The sequence below is a fragment of the Primulina eburnea genome, chromosome 5, assembly GCF_022965805.1.
Source record: "Primulina eburnea isolate SZY01 chromosome 5, ASM2296580v1, whole genome shotgun sequence".
NCBI lineage: Eukaryota > Viridiplantae > Streptophyta > Magnoliopsida > Lamiales > Gesneriaceae > Primulina > Primulina eburnea.
In genome coordinates, this window is record NC_133105.1 from 26874931 (window position 1) to 26892472 (window position 17542).

General features: G+C 37.4%; 1 protein-coding gene across 2 annotated transcripts; it reads right to left on the reverse strand.

Moving 5' to 3' along the window:
* Positions 1–6442: 6442 nt before the first annotated feature.
* Positions 6443–10463, reverse strand: LOC140833145 (probable E3 ubiquitin-protein ligase LUL4). 2 transcript variants are annotated; one of them, XM_073197601.1, is made up of 3 exons: positions 9917–10460; positions 8494–8989; positions 6443–6718 (listed from the first exon to the last, which is right to left on the reverse strand). In XM_073197601.1, the coding sequence occupies exons 1-3, from the start codon at positions 10312–10314 to the stop codon at positions 6605–6607; spliced, it is 1008 nt and encodes a 335-aa protein (XP_073053702.1). In that variant the 5' UTR covers positions 10315–10460; the 3' UTR covers positions 6443–6604. The 2 variants fall into 2 exon arrangements, with proteins under 2 accessions (XP_073053702.1, XP_073053703.1); XM_073197602.1 differs by having other exon boundaries at positions 6611–6749; positions 9917–10463.
* Positions 10464–17542: the final 7079 nt, after the last annotated feature.

Here is a 17542-nt window from a genome sequence, read left to right on the forward strand (position 1 = left end):
CCACAGCACGCCTAAGGACCTGGCGCAGTGCAGAGACAAAACGACTCAAGTTAGGATGGGATTTCTCGACCGCCACAGCGTGAGTAAAGAAGAAAATTTTCCACACTCGAATTCTTTCCAATTTGTAAGTTTTTTTTTTTTGGGAAGTTTTTTAGGGTTAAATACCGGCCTAGTAGACGAGAGAGAGATATCTCAGTTTTTATCAGCAGCCACCAAGCGGAAAGAGGGAAAAAAGAAGTTCCGGAGTCGAGGAGGCAAGTGAAAAACTTGAGATTTTCGCAGCCGTTTCTTTTTCTTCTCCGTTTCTTTTAGTATTTCTAGCTTAAAACGTGTGCTTAACTATTGTTTGAGATTTTATTATGCCGTTTTGGAGCTAAACTCTATCTTTTGTTGGAATTTAAGGTTATCATACCCCAAACAATTGTTTGAATTAATTAAATCATCGAATTTTACTTTATTTTTATTATATTATTGTTTTTCTTTGGATTATTGAAGTCTAGCTAGCTTTGATAATATTTTATATTGCAAGTGAGTTCAAGAGAATAATTTGCGATATGAACAAGTAATATAATCCATTGATTTACAATTTGCATAGACATATGAAATTGAGTATATATTGATATTCATAATCTAATAAGTCAAAGCTAAGAGATTCTATAAATCATGCATTCAATTCTCCGTTGAAAAATGATTGAAGACATTTAATTATTTCATCGTGTCGAATTAGTTTGACATAACTTGAAAATGAATAATATTCGGGATTAATTATTGAAAATTGTGAGGGGTATGTGAACCGAGATTCTCAACAAATGAACTTCCCATTTGACTTTTAAATATTCAATTTACATTGCTTTAAATAACATTTGAGCCATTTATTTATTTAAATTATAGTAGTTAACAAATCATTTCAAATTATTTTTTGCTAAAGAATATATAAGTAAAAATAATATTCGTGTAATACAGTCTCGGTTGAACGATATCCGTATTTTTTACACAATACTATAACTTGCATAGTGCACTTGCGATCACATTGAGATCGAAATTTTCAGTTATTTTTACTTGGGATTCTTAGTGCAAGAAAAGCTCGATCATTTTTTTGGCGCCGTTGTCGGACACTGTTAATTCACGATTGTATTTTTATTTTTTTTCTTTAGTATTATTTCATTTTTTTCTTGATCTGATACCTCTTTTTTATTCCAAATATTTTCTCTGGTGCATGCCAAGATCACTTGACTTTGAACTTGAGCAGTTTCATCTTGAGATCGAAAGAACTTTTCATAGAATAAGACAACAACAGTGAATCAAAGACATATTGGAAAGGAACTAGCGTGAGGAGGAGCGTCAAGAAGAGCGGGGAGTCGAGGAGCCAAGGAACATACCAATATTTGTGGAAATCTTATGAGAATGACTAATGAAGAGGGATACACGTTGTTGAAGGAAATGACTGCTAGCAGTTATCATCCTTAATCTGAGAGAAAAAATTAGAGGAGAAATGCAGGAGTACACCGGGTAACTGATTTTTCTGTTGTAACTGGACAACTAGAGGCTTTGAATAGAAAAATAGACAGTCTGAATGTGAGTGGCATGACAATGCGCCTTCAAGAGATATTATGTGACAAATGTGGAGGTAAGCATTTGCGAAGGATTTTCAAGATAGAAATCCTTTCTATGTGCAAGATGAGGCACCCGCAAATCATGTAGGTACTCAAAACCGCCCTAGGAATGACCCATATTCGAACACATATAATTATGGATGGAGACAACATCATAATTTTTCACGAGATGGTCAAAACAGTTAGAGTCGCCCACAAGGAGACCAACAATACGAAGAGCATAAAATGTATGTATCTGAGGCTCAAGAGGAGAAGTATAATTTGGAGCATATGATGTAAAAATTTATCTCATCGATTGAAACTAGGCTACAAAATCAGGATTCATCGATAAAGGGGCTGGAGAATCAAATAGAGCAGTTGGCCAAGACGATTGCGAGTAGAGATCTGGTCACTGACACAAATCCAAAAGAGAAAGTGAAGGCCATTGAATTAGGCAATGGAAAAGTGCTAGATCAAGAGGAGAGTGAAAAGAGAAAGAAAAAAGAGGAAGAAGCTTAAATGCAAAAAGTAAGCCTTCTAACTCTTCACATCCACCCACTGCATAGTCAAATTTTTTATTCCTCCACCTTTTCTAGCAGCACTTAAAGAAAGCAAAGATTGATGTGTCAATAATTTTTTTGAAGTCTTTAAGAAATTGTATATTAAAATTCCTTTTGCTGATGCGTTGATTCAATTGTCTAGCTATATTAAATTTTTAAAGGACATCTTAGCAAACAAGAGGAAATTGGAGGATCATAGTACTGTGAGCTTAACTGAGAATTGCTCTGTATTGGTACAAAACAAGATCTCACCTAGGCTAAAAGATCCAGAAAGTTTTTTTTTTCTTTGCATGATTGGTGATGTTATGTTTCATAAAGCTCTATGTGACCTTGGTGCAAGTATTAATTTGATGCCCTTTTGTGTTTAGGAAACTTGGTCTGGGAGAGTCAAAACCTACGAGGATGCCATTGCAACTGACAGACAGATCCGTTAAGTACCCACGTGGAGTGATCGAGGATGTCCTGACCAAAGTAGAGAAATTTATTTTCCCTGCAAACTTTGTGGTACCTGACATAGAAGGAGACTTGGAGCTGACCCATATCTTAGGAAGGTTGTTTCTGGAAATGAGTAAGGCTCTCATTGACATTCAAGAAGGAAAGTTGATATTAAGAGTGAGAGAGGAGGAAATTATTTTTGATGTCTTTGATGCTTGCTGTAGAATTGGTGTTGTTGATTAACTTGTTTGCAACTTTGTACAGGACGCTGTGAATGATCCACTTGAGAGGCCACACTCACGAGTGAGTTGCATAGAAAGAGCTATACGAGGCACAATCTAAAATTGTGGTACACTTGAATGCAAACCCTCCATGGAAGAAGCAAAATAGAATGAGACTAGAAGATTTGGGAGATAAGAGATACTTGACTCCCCAGAAGTCAAGTATAGAGAAGCCACCAACCCTTGAGCTCAAATCTCTACATCCACATCTGAAGTACGTATATTTAGATGAGAAAACATGTGTGTCGATATCAATCAGTTAACTAATGATTGTGCTGCGAAAATAAACTGAAAGATAGATTGAATAAGTTTGGATAAAGTATTGAAAACAAAACGAATAGAATGATGAACAAAAAGAATTTTATGGATGTTCAGAGTCTTCAACTGCTCCTACGTCACCCCTTTTATCTCAAGGATATGAATTCAGTAAAAGACTTTGATTGATTTCAAAGATTTGTAATAACCGGCAACTTCAGTTGGACATATACAATTCCAAACTAAAACTCTTAGCTTATATTCTTTTCTTATCAGTTTGATAACTGAATAACTCTAGTAAGTAGCATGAATGCTACGAATATAACAATGAAGTAAGAGCTAAAATATGTGATTTGCAAACTGAATCATCTTGAGAGTAAATCGCAAATAACTGATAGTTTCATTTTGTCTCGTAACCTTTCTTTAACTGAACTTATCAGCTATAAATAATATTTGATTCCAACGGTCACATTGAATGCATTTAATGGTTAATATCCGTTGAATCGTCTTCTAGTCCATATAGAGGACTTTATTTTGACAAAAGTACGATGTATCAGACTCGTTTTGCTTTGGTAGCATTTCAAAATACAACTGATGATGTGGTCAACTGATCAGGAGTCAAACTGGTCGATTGATCAGTTTAGCTGGACTACATCAGTTCTAACTGATGTCTTCTCATTTTGAGTATTTCAGTTGAGATAGGTCTTTCAGTTCAGTTTTGCGAAGTCTCCAAATCTGATATTTAATATGTTTACTGAGCTTCAAGACTTATTTATTTTTACAAGAACTGAACTTTAGCCTATTAACTTCAGTTCTTAATCCATTTAAGTCCAGTAAGTCTCCTTTCAGTTACGACAGTTCAATTTTGTTCTTCAGTTCTTTTAAGAATTTGTTTGTCAAACTCTGAAACTTATAAATTCCAACAGTTTCCACTTTTCGGTTTCTCGCCTCTGATCTCTCCGACTTCTTGCGTCTTTCTCTTCCCAGCCTCCCGCTTTTGTTTCTACGCTTCTTCTATATTAACATATTTCCCTGCCCGGGACAACGAATCCTCAAAGTTTAGGGGTAATCTCTTCACTAATGACCTGAAAGAATCACCTTCCTGCAACCCCTGTGTGAAGGCAGTAGTTTTTGTCTCGGGAGCACAAGATGGTACTTCCAGTGTCACCCTGTTAAATTTGCGGATGTAAGCCCATCATCTCGGCCTTGCTTGACTTCAAACAGGCTGAAAGCAGTCTTTTTGTACCTCTTACTGTTACTGAAATGATGCGGAAAGACCCTCTTGAAATCTTCAAAACTCCATATACTCCGGGGCCCCAATCTGTCGAACCATCGTTGGGCAGAATCTACCAACGTGGTTAAAAAAGTCTTACACTTAATCTCATCGCCATAACAGTGTAGCATGATCATATTCTCGAACCAATTCAGATGTTCTTCTGGATCAGAACTGCCATCATACTCCATGATGCTCGCCGACTTGAAATGGGCAGGCAAGGGCTCATTGATAATGTGGGCAGAGAAAGGCCATCCCCTAAGCTGGATCCGGGGAAGACATGAAGATCCAGCTTGCTTTCCAACTTCTTCACCTTTTTCCTCAAGTCTTCTAGCTCTTCGACCATAGTAGGGCTCTGGAGCATTCTGGCGAGCTTTCTGCATCTTCAGTTTTTCCTGGAGGGGGAGTCTTGTCTGCCCCCTCTTTCCGATGTGCCCGGTTGTCATCAGGGAGCAATTTTTCCGCTATAGCCTTCTGGACGGCTACTGCTATGATCTGGGTGAGTTGTTCTTGATTTATTATAAAGGTCGAAAAAGGCTGATCTTCATGAGGGACTTCCGAGTCAGAGGACTCCTTCTCGGTATTATCCATTCTCGTGGATTTTCTTGTGGAAACCATGATCAACGTCTTAGATCGAGATTTCCCACCGAAGGCGCCAATGATGATGACCATGTAAATTGGGTGCGAGCTTAGGGGGCGATTACACCGGGTCGAGTTGATTAGCGGGAGAGGGTTGCCCGGGTACCTGAACATGCACTTTCAAAGGGGGAAATAACGTTATTGGGCACCACAAGATTCTCAGGCGTGACCACTTCGACGTTCAAGTCAGTGAAGGGTTTCTTGAGAGAATCTTGTAATAAATGTGGTAGGCAATATTTTAGTGAATGAAATCTTTAAATGCTGAGCAAAACCTGGTATTTATAGAAATAAAGTCCATGATGACCTTGTTTTCATTGCTTACTTACTAATTATGGCAATATGTTTGCTCATACCCTGCTTTCTGACATCAACTGCTTTTTTCAATTCACACTTGTTACTTTTGCCCTGTCACTTCCAATGATTCGACCACCATGATTACAAGATCAGGATATCTCATACATGTGCACTTGAGTACGATGCTTTTACCGAAGTAACTCGGACATGGAGATATCATCCGCGATCTATCTGAGAGCCCGGGCTACAAACGATGCTCCGAGCATGCATCTACCCGAGCCCTTACACGACTCTACTGAAAACTTTTCGTGATCCGAGTTATTCATCTATTGTTTCGGATTATCCATGACCCGCGTTCTTCCGGGGACATCAAGAGCCTACAAGTGCAGGTGCAGTGGGATTTTTTGCATAAAGAAAACAACACGCAGTCCATATGCGTGAGATGAAAAGAACTAAATACTAACTCCAGATTGAGATCTGCCTGTGGAAATTGTGAATAGTGTACGCTTATGAGATATAGACAAAAATATGGCCACCAATAATGAGCTTAGTGCTGACCTGGCGGCGTGGCTCAAATAATTCACTTAATAATGAATCAAATAACTGTGGATTAACTATAAGGATAGCCTCTTGTAAAGTTATTGCTCAAGTTCTTTTTAGTGTTACAGGAAGATACAAATGATTATTATTTACTAATGTTACTGCTAGCATCCTACGCACAATCCCAAGGAAAATTTTGCAAATCGTCGATATCCTACTTTCATATTAAAGAATGGAGATTTCATTTACACCTCAAGAATCAAGATATAATCAGCCATGAAGTTTTAAAACTTCCTTTTTGAGTACCCCAAGTATTAGTTATCATGGAAACACCATAAAGTTTTAGAGCGAGTGAAATGAGATTAAGATATATCAAGCAGAAGTAACATCAGAGCTGTCACATATCAAATATTCTACAAAAATAAAAATTAATAAGAATTATTCATGTATCGTCAATAAAAAAAACAAACAATCATAGTTAGACTTACAAATTGTTTTGAAGGTGTAGACGACAAGCTATATAGATGGCCATTTGACTATACAACGTTATCAAGCACAATATTAGCATTTCAATGGACAGGTTACTATTGCGTAATCCAATATCGAACTGAAGAATTGTGAACTATGAATATAGACAGCTGCATGAAGCTTAAAGTACAACTACATAACACATGAATGGACATCAAACAAATAATTTTCATTGTCTTCTCATCAACATACTGAATGAAGCCTGTCTCACGGGTTAAAATTTTCGAGCTTGATCTCCAGGAATGCCTCGATAGTTTCTCGACAGATTGGGCATTTATTTGACTGCAGTCTCAATGTCTTTGCACAGTTGCTGCACATACACTACAATGCAACATCTACAATCAATTGGCAGCTGGTGCAAGCAAAAAATAAAGGAAATATGAAAGAGTGGAGGGCAGTTGAGGGTCAACGCCATGTATTAGTTGTAGCAGTAGCATCAGGAAATAACTTTAAGACTGGTTGGAATGAGCATGAAATCAATTTACAATGCCAAACAGAGTTTAACACGATATAAAAAAACTCACACAACTACTAAAATAATTATCACAGTGAAAACAAATGAACTTATAGCAAGAAGATCAACTACAATTTCGAAATTAACCATTTAATGGCCTCTGAACAAAATTTATAAACGCAGATCAAGCAAATGGTTTAATAGCTAAAAGGGGAAAGAATCAAATGGCTCTTAGTCCACAGTCACCGTCTATAGACAATCTCCAGGGTTTGTACAGAAACATCCCAGAGGTATGGATAACATGACATTTGGATCTTCTTGTAGGTAGCGTCAATCAGGGGTGGATGCCCCCTACTTTAACTTTCACCCGCCCACCAAACATTTTTGAGCTAAAAAATTACGGTAAATCTTGCAGCCTCTTCTAGTTATTTATTTATTTTTAAATAGTAAATTTTATATAATAATAATAATAATAATAATAATAATAATAAAAAATTATTTGAGTTTCCAAATTTTTATCTAAATTCAACTCTTCGACCCAGTTTTTCATTTTTTTATTAATTTCTAGATTTCAAATTTTCTTTTCGTGTAATTTCACTTTCTTCTTAATTTTTCCCCTTTTCTGTGCGGATTGAAGGACTTTGATTTCAAGAATCAATAAGTCATATAGTATGTGATATCTTTCATTCTTTATTCTTATTTATGAACTTTAAAGCTATATTTATGATATTTTAATTATTTATTTTGTTATTTGGATTCAACATGTGAGATTTTTTTGGGTAAATTTTTTTTTTATAAATTACGGTTTTTAATTGGTGTGATGCTTACCTATTACTATTATTAAGGGCATTAGAGAGAAAACTTGGTGCCATGTCTGGTTTTTTGTCATCTTCTTTTTTTTTTATTTAAAAATCATCATTTTAAATTGCAGTTTAGTCTTTTGTGTTAGTTTTTTCATTCCATTATTGCAAGTTGTCACTTATTAATTTTTACAATTGTGGCATGAGCCATTTAAATATAATCATTTTAACTTTTTACAATTATGATATCACCCTTATTTAAATATAAATTAAATTAATTATAAAAAAAAAACTGTAGTGTGCCAAAAGTCACTAGTTTAAATTCTTGTTCTGCATAAGAATAAATAGAACTAGTAAACAATATTTTCACTGCATTTCAGCCTAAGAATTTTATATTATTTTTACTTCTTAGATTTTTAAAGGTGACGTGGTACCAATTACCATGAATAATAAGAAAATTGCTTCTTAATTCAGAAAACGACGTTCTGAGACAGTACTTCAATTCTGTGGTGTTAAATTAAGATTACATTTGGAATTCTTTTAAAACTTTATGACAATATTAGTAAATATTGTTATTTCTGATCCTTTTTTTAGTCAATATTAAACACTATACTTGTGTTTTTAATGTTTTGATAATCAATTATTTCAAAAAACTATTTTTGCCCCCTCCAAACAAAAGTGTCTAGCTCCGCCCCACCCTAGGTGTCAAGTGTAAATTTTAACCAAATCTCAAGAGCTGCTGATGTAATTACTAAATATCAGAAGCGTTTATGAAATTAGGGCAATCCATCATGTGGCCAAATGAAATATACCGGTTATAAAAAAATAGAAACTTTACTTACCATATGTCGGCAGGGTAACACAGCAATATCCTTTGGTTCAGTCATGCAAATCACACACTCTTTACCTGATCCACTATCATTGATACCTGGGGTAGATTTTCCAAATCCATATATCTCACGCAGTTCATAGCTAATACCATCCGTCCATAATAACTGTCTGATTACTTTAGCGATCAATTGTCTCTCATGATTCTTATCCAAGACGACCTGAGTTATCTGCACCTGGCACAATGTATTCTCCAAAAGATAGCTTCTGTCATACGGAGGTGGGTAAGTTTCGACAGATATTACTATTGGAAACACATCCTCTCGAGACAATGGCTTTGACAGGCCATCCCATTCGAAATAACCAATGTTAATGCCTGTCCCTAGTGGCTGTCGAAATTCTTGATGAAGTCCTTTCTGGAACATAACTTTGATGGGAACATAGGTTTCAGTAAATGAAGAAACAAGTCTGCAATTGGACTCTTCCTTCGCAAAATAATAGATCTTGATGCTATCAATTAGAGAGAACAGTGATCAGAGAAAACACTAAATGTAAAAAATCAGTTATCCAACATAGCATTCAATCTGTAGAAAAGTTGGAGTGATCAAATTCCACATCATGGAATTTCAAGTGCATAAAAAATTGTCCACCGGTACTTCTGTAGTTCTACTCTACAAAGGGAATACTAAGGAGCATGGACAACTAACAATTTTCAAAGAAAGAGAAAAACTCAATGTCTAATTGCTCTACTAACGTGTGTACTAGCATTTTTTAAGAAAGAAACATCAAGAAAAAATGTGATCTAAATAACAAGCCAACTTTTCTTGTTCACCGCAGAGGCATCAAACATTACCAGATAGAACGAGTTTGTCAAGCAATGTTCCTCCACCTCCCACTCCCTTCGATCGTACTTACTGTATTATCAAGTAAAGCATAGAGTGATATTAAACTGAAGTATGCATCCCTCATGTGGAACACATCCACACACAATAATGGATTCTTCCCCGATTCAATATATAAATGCGACTTCAAAGCTTTCCAGCTCTAAAGTATATAGATTACTTGTAAAAGCCGCAACTTTGGGTTCTAGAAATTGCCCTCAAATTATGATAAACCATCATTCTTGAGAGACAGGTAATTGAAAATGTCACATTGAAGTAACAGTCGGTGACAAAAAATTGATAGTTACAAGTGGTAGCAGAGAGTCTATATTAACTGAAATTCGTTACCAATTTCATGTGCCTATTGATCAGAGCCTTGGCTCTGAATATAAATTCTAGCCACATAGGTGTACAATGCATTTGAGCGAAATCAATTAACTTATAATTCAAAATAACATTACATTTCAGCTAAAACCAGCCATGTAACAAACGATCAATGCATATAAAATAAATCAACAAAGAGAATAAAATTTTATACAAAAAAAATATCTTGAACCTGCCATCAACCAAAGCATCAAAAACAAAAGAAACCAAGAATTCATCCGGGTTCGTTTCATCAACTTCAATCCTCACAGAATCTTTATGCACGTTCACATCACTCCTCACAACTTTAGCCTGCGTTTGTTCGGTACACGGCGGCCCCACCACTCTAGGCAGCGGCAGCATTGGCTGCCACTCAAAGGGAAGATTGTGGGAGTTAAAGGCACCGAAACTAGGATGGCCAACAAGTGTGTTGCTGTGATTCCCCGCACAGAACGCATTGGAAGGGTAGTAGGGGTAAGATACAGGGGAATTCAGAGGATAAGGAGCATAAGGGTCGAGAGGGTAAGCGGGTGAGGGGTAGTATGGAGTGAGGCTTCTTCTTCTATTGGTGCCGCTGAAAGAAATGCCCATCTGTTACTCGTTTTGTTGAATTTGGAGGAGAGGTGTAGTTCACACCATGCGCAGAAGCCTTGATTGCGTAGTTGGGAAGCCTTGATTTAGGGTTCCCAATTTTGCCCTAAATTGTGTGCTTTGAAACAGAGATAATCCTCTTCTAACCTGTAAGCAAAAACTAGCCCAACTTTTTTATATACTTCGTCTTAAAGTTATTGATCTATTAACTTGTCCAATTTTTGTATTTACTTCACTAACTTGTTAAATTTTGATTTTTTTGTATTAATTTTAAATTTTCGACTATTTTGATCTAATTGCTAACGTTGTGTCCAATAAATAAGCAATTTCTGTTGCTATATCAATATTTTTCTGCGTCATATTAATATTTTATGGAGATACGTCAGTATTCCGTCGAAACAAGAATAAAAATAAAAATCAATGTAACAAAACCAAACTTTGAATGTATGAGAGACCAAAACCCAAAATATATTAAATTAATGGACAAACAAATTATTTTCCTTAATCTAATATATGATATAAAATATAGATTTCCAATATGATCGAGCAAAACTTGCACTGTGAATTCCCCAATAAAATATGATTTTTTATGCTCAAAAAGTAATCGCAAGTGCACGATGTCAAGTAATAATATAGTGTATGTGAATACGAGTATCGTTCCGCTGAAGACTGTATTTAACAATTATTATTTTGTTATTAAAACTTTAGCGACGAAAGGTGATTGGTTGTGTTATGACTAATAAAATGCAAGAAAATTAAATAAACAAGTTCAAAGATTAAATGATAAAATATGATTGCTAAATCGATTGATTAAATTTCAAATGATAAAAGAATTTGTTGGGAATTCTGGTTCACCTACCCATTATTAATTAATTAATCGTTCGATTGTGTTCTACGCTTCCGACATGATTTCCTATTCAATTGAACACACTCTCTCGAGCTATGCCAAACTAATTCACTCAATGAAGTAATTAAATGTCTTTAATTATTTATAAAAAATGAATCGCATTTCGATTGATGAAATCCCCTAGTTTTCGACCCTAAGGACTATGACTATCGGCACGTATCCAATTTCATATATCTATGCAAATTGTAGATCCGCGAATTATACTACTAGTTCTTATCACAAGTTATTCTCTCGAACTCACTCGCGATATAAAAACGTTGTTAAAGTTAGCTACGCTCTAACAACACAATAAAACAATAGTATAACCAAGAACAAATCACAAATCGAAATATGAATTAACTAGATCAAAGTTTTGGGGTAGAATCCCCTTTAATCCCAACAAATATGAAAGTTTAGCTACTAGAATTCATAATTAAAATAAGCAAAACAATATTTAAATAAAGGAAAATAAACTAGAAATACGAGACGTGACGAAATCTGCGAAGAACGGTGCTCGGAATCTTCAAATCTTCAATCCAAGCGCAAAAGTGCTCTCTAAACTTGATGACGGCTGCCAAAATTCCCTCACAATCTCTCTGAATGTCGACCAAAAACGTCTAACAGACCTTTCCATTCCAGCCATCCTCCTAACTAAGGTAAGAAATCGAGCATGAAATCTTTCCAAAAATAGGTGGCGCTCGGGCGGTAGAAAAGTACCGCTCGAGCGCCACACTTTCTGTATTCTCCCTGAACTTGTGCGGCATTCGCGCTCGGGCGGTAGAAAACTACCGCCCGAGCGCCGAACTTTCTGTCTAAGTTCTTGGGATGAGTGGCATTCGCGCTCGGGCGGTAGAAAACTACCGCTCGAGCGCCGACCTTTCTGTCTTTAATCCTTTGGGCTTTCATCTCGCGCTCGGGCGGTACAATTTCACCGCCCGAGCGCCAACTCCTCTGCCCTTTTTGTCTTGACTTGGCACTTGGCTCCGATTTTGATTCTTCCGGCCCTTTTTCCTGCAAATTCATCACGCCCGAGTGAGATGTGATAAAATGCAAATATTTACTCTAAAATGAACAGAATGTGACTGAAATAAACGATGCTCAATGCAAAACGCACACAGACTAATGCGATAAAATACGTAAAAACGACACATATCAACCCCCTCATACTAACCTTTTGCTCGCCCTCGAGTAAAATAGGTTAAAGCACGAGATACTAAAAAAACTCAACAACCACAAAATGACTCAAACAAGAGATAACTAACACAAGTAAATATCAATGGTGAGTTAACAAATTTTATGCTCATGCCTCAGTGAACTTTCTCACGTACAAATCATAATCAAGTCAAATCACAAATGAATACTCATTCTCATCTACACATAAATCTTGACACTAATCTGAACGTGTGTGTGTGTCATGATGGGTCTAGTCATTCGTATTTCAAATAGATCAATTATCCAATCATGCGAGTCTCTCAATTAACACTTCAATACAAGTCTCACTAGCATGCATCCCCGTGTCCATTTATCACTAGCCATTAATTGAACTTTATTCAACTTTTAGGTGCAGATAAGGGTGTCGAAAAGAAGGAAAATAAGCTCAAGTGGCTAAAAGTTGGGAGTACACCGATCATTTTCATTGTGCAATCATCAAGACTTTTCGTCTGACTTTCCTCGTCTCCTTACATCTCCAACTTTTAGCCTAGGAATAGAATTTAATTCCTTTTATTTCGGCTCCCCCTCACCTTACATCTCCTTCTTCCTTCTTTTTTTCTTTTTTTTTTTGTTTAAATGCACAATTTTCACACATGTACTCCCTAGGCTAAGAATATAATCCTTTGGATTACAGCTGGTTAGGAGTATGACATTTCAATTCAGTGCATTGGAAATGAGGTAAATGTAACGTTCAAGGCAAAACAAATTTTCTCATTCGAGATCCCAATTAGCGACTTATTTTCACGGGTTTACATGCTAAATCAACTCATAAATGGTGCCTTTCAAGTTAACCACACAGAACTTTCGAATTTCACCATTATTTCTACAAACTTCTAGTCCCCACACATATGTGCTTAAAAAGTTCAAACTTTGTGCCAAAATTTTTGTTTTAACAATCAAGAGTACCGTTCATGAAACGACCCAATCAATACTTTTGTATAAGATCAATCCAACCTCATCATTGGCGCATAAATTATGTCTTCTCACCATAAACGACACTAGACAACATAAATGCAACGAATAACTAAGCAAACAGAACTAAACAATCAAAACAATCTATCTACCCCCCTCATACTAGAGTTGTGCAATGCCCTCAGTGCACAAAACGAAACAAACACTAAAACCAAAAAAACTCATGAATGCAAATGCAACGAATAACTAAGAAAACAGAACTAAACAATCAAAACAATTCAAAAATTTTAGAACCACTTGAGCATCATTAGTGGCGTATGCTTCCGCCTCTACCCACTTAGACACATAATCCACCGCCACCAAAATATATTTTTTCGTGAAAGAACTGGGAAACGGTCCCATGAAATCTATTCTCCACACATCAAAAACCTCACACTCAATGATATTATTTAAAGGCATTTCATGACGGTTAGAGATGTTACCTGTCCGTTGGCATTTATCACATGCTAGCACATAAGAACGAGCATCTTTAAAGAGGGTTGGCCAATAAAAGCCACATTCGAGTACCTTAGATGCCGTCCTCATTTGTCCAAAGTGACCACCTACCTCACGGTCATGGCAATGAGTAAGAATCGATCCCATCTCTTCCTCCGCCACACATCTCCGAATCATAGAATCTGCACAAATCTTAAACAAGAAAGGTTCCTCCCAAAAATAATATTTCACGTCCGAAAAGAATTTCTTTCTTTGGTGAAATGTTAGATTTGGGGGAGGTGAGCCTGTAACAAGAAAATTCGCAAGATTTGCATACCATGGACAATTTTTTACCTCAAACAACTGCTCATCCGGAAACCAATCATTAATCGCATCAGTCACACAATCATTACTGATAAATTCTAATCTAGACAAATGATCTGCAACCACATTCTCAACACCCTTCTTATCTTTTATTTCCACATCAAATTCTTGCAATAATAAAATCCACCGAAGTAAGCGTGGCTTTGCATCTTTCTTTGCAAGTAAATATTTAAGGGCAGAGTGATCAGTAAACACAATTACTTTCGACAAAACAAGATAAAGCATGAAACTTGTCAAGTGCAAACACTACTGCAAGTAACTCTTTTTCGGTGGTGGCATAATTCAATTGTGCTTCATCTAGAGTCCTTCTTGCATAGTATATGGTGTGAAATACCTTGTTTTGTCTTTGTCTGAGGACATCACCTACCGCAGTATCGTTAGCATCGCACATGATCTCGAAGGGTAGATCCCAATCCGGTGCCACCAAGACAGGAGCCGTCACTAAGCGCTCTTTCAACTTCTCGTATGCCTGCAAACAATCAGAATTGAAATCAAAAGGCACATCTTTCATGAGTAAAGAAGATAAAGGTTTTGCAATTGTAGAAAAATCTTTGATGAAACGTCGGTAAAAACCGGCGTGGCCTAGAAAACTTCTAACTCCCTTTACGGACGCCGGAGGTGGTAAGTTCTTGATAACTTCAACTTTCGCCTTATCCACCTTTATTCCGTGCCCCGAAACCTTGTGCCCTAGGACAATTCCCTCTTGTACCATAAAGTGGCATTTTTCCCAATTAAGCACCAAGTTTGTCTCCTCACATCTCCTCAACACTACCTGCAAGTTCTGCAAACAATCATTAAAAGACGAGCCAAAAATCGAGAAGTCATCCATAAATATCTCAAGAAAAGTTTCAATCATATCATGGAATATAGCAGTCATGCATCGCTGAAAAGTGGCAGGGGCATTACACAAACCAAATGGCATCCGTCTAAAAGCAAAAGTGCCATAAGGACAAGTGAAAGTGGTTTTCTCTTGGTCCTCGGGCGCAATCATGATTTGGTTATACACAGAATACCCATCTAAAAAACAATAGAATTCATGACCCGCTAACCTCTCAAGCATTTGATCAATAAAGGGAAGGGGAAAGTGGTCTTTACGGGTAGCATCATTCAATTTCCTATAATCAATGCACACACGCCATCCCGTAACAGTCCTAGTGGGTATTAATTCATTATTTTCATTTGTGATAACAGTAATCCCACCTTTCTTTGGCACACACTGAACAGGACTTACCCATGCACTATCAGATATAGGGTAGATAATACCTGCGTCGAGAAGCTTAATTGTTTCAGCCTTTACTACCTCTTGCATCTTTGGATTTAATCGTCTTTGAGGTTGCACAAGAGGTGAGTACTTCTCTTCCATCAAGATCTTGTGCATACAGACGGATGGATTTATTCCTTTGATATCTGCCACCTTCCACGCAAATGCACCCTTGTGCGCTTTCAAAACTTCCAACAGCTTGTCCTCCATCACATCTGTCAAAGCAGCAGAAATAATGACAGGTAAAGTGTTATTCTCACCTAAGTATACGTACTTGAGGTGTGGAGGCAACGACTTTAGCTCGAGCAGTTGGTGGATCCTCGATGCTTGACCTTTGAGGGATCAAATCTCTTCGTTCTCCTAGATCCTCCAGTCGCATCCTCATTGGCCTTCTCCATGGTTGGTTGGCATTAAAGTGTGCCACAATTTCAGCTCTTTCTTCGTCTAACTCCTCTTCTCCCAATTCAGTATTGATAGTGGCCTTCAAAGGGTCCCTAGAGCATCCTGCACATAGTTGGATACAAGAGAGTCAAACGCATCAATTATAAAACAACTATCAGAATGCAGTGTGTGCCTAAGTGCATTAAAAACATCAAATGTAATCTCTTCTTCGCCCACTCTCAATCTCAACTTTCCCTCTTGCACATCAATAAGTGCCTTGCCAGTTGCAAGGAATGGTCTCCCCAAAATTAGAGGCATCTCTGTATCCTCCTCCATGTCGAGCACCACGAAGTCTGCAGGAAAAATGAATTTGTCCACTTTTACTAGCACATCCTCAATCACTCCGCGGGGGTACTTGACAGACCTGTCAGCCAGTTGCAAGGACATCCTCGTCGGCTTAGGCTCTCCTAATCCGAGTTTCCTGAAAACAGATAGAGGCATAAGATTAATACTTGCACCAAGGTCACACAATGCTTTACGAAAAACTACATCACCAATCATGCAAGGGATAAAAAAACTCCCTGGGTCTTTTAGTTTTGGTGGGATTTTGTTTTGCACCAAAGCAGAGCAACTTTCGGTCAAATTTACCGTCATGTGATCCTCTAATTTTCTCTTGTTGGCTAAGATGTCCTTCAAAAATTTAGCATAACTAGGCATTTGCATCAAAGCATCGGCAAAAGGAATATTAATATGCAATTTTTTAAATACCTCTAAAAACTTACCGAATTGTGCATCTAGTTTTGCCTTTTTTAATGCTGCAGGAAAAGGCGGAGGGATAACAATCTTAGGTTGTGCAGTGAGTGCTGGTGTAGAGTTAGATGACTTACCTTGAGATGTCGCAGCATGTTCATCCGGCACTTGGCTTTTCTCTTTTTCTCTAGGCTCCAAAACTTTTCCGCTCTTCAACTCAATGGCCTTCACTTGCTCTTTTGGATTAGTCTCTGTGTTACTTGGCAAGGTGCCCGGCTCTCGATTTGCTATCATCTTGGCCAACTGTCCAATCTGAGTCTCTAGTCCCTTTATTGATGCGTCTTGGTTTTGGAGTCGAGTTTCAGTGGACGAAATAAATTTAGACATCATCTGTTCCAAGTTAGACTTTTCTTCTTTGGGAGGATCGGATCTATACATCGGCTGTTTTCCATATTGTTGTCCTCCCTGTGGTCGATTCTGACTGTTTTGGCCACCCCATGAGAAGTTGGGATGTTGCCTCCATCCAGGATTGTATGAATTCGAATACGGATCATTCCTTGGACGATGGTTGACTCCCACTTGATTGACCAATACCCCGTTTTGCACATAGAAGGGGTTGTCAGCTTGACAGTCCGGCGCATCGTGTTCACCTCCACATTTCTCACAGAATATCTCTTGAAGACTGCATAGCCGTGCCACCCATGTTCAAGCCATCCAGTTTCCTGTTTAAGACATCAAGTTGTGCAGTAATAGCAGATAGATCAGTTACCTGGTGAACCCCTGCACTTTTCCGCTGATTGTTCCTGTCAGATTGAGGGTGATAACTGCTAGCAGCCATCTCCTCCAGTAGCTCATATCCTTCCTCAGCAGTTTTTCTCAATAGATTTCCACAAGCAGCAGAATCTATCATAGTACGATTAGGAGTAAGTAAGCCATAATAGAAGGTTTGAACGACTAACCCAAGTGCC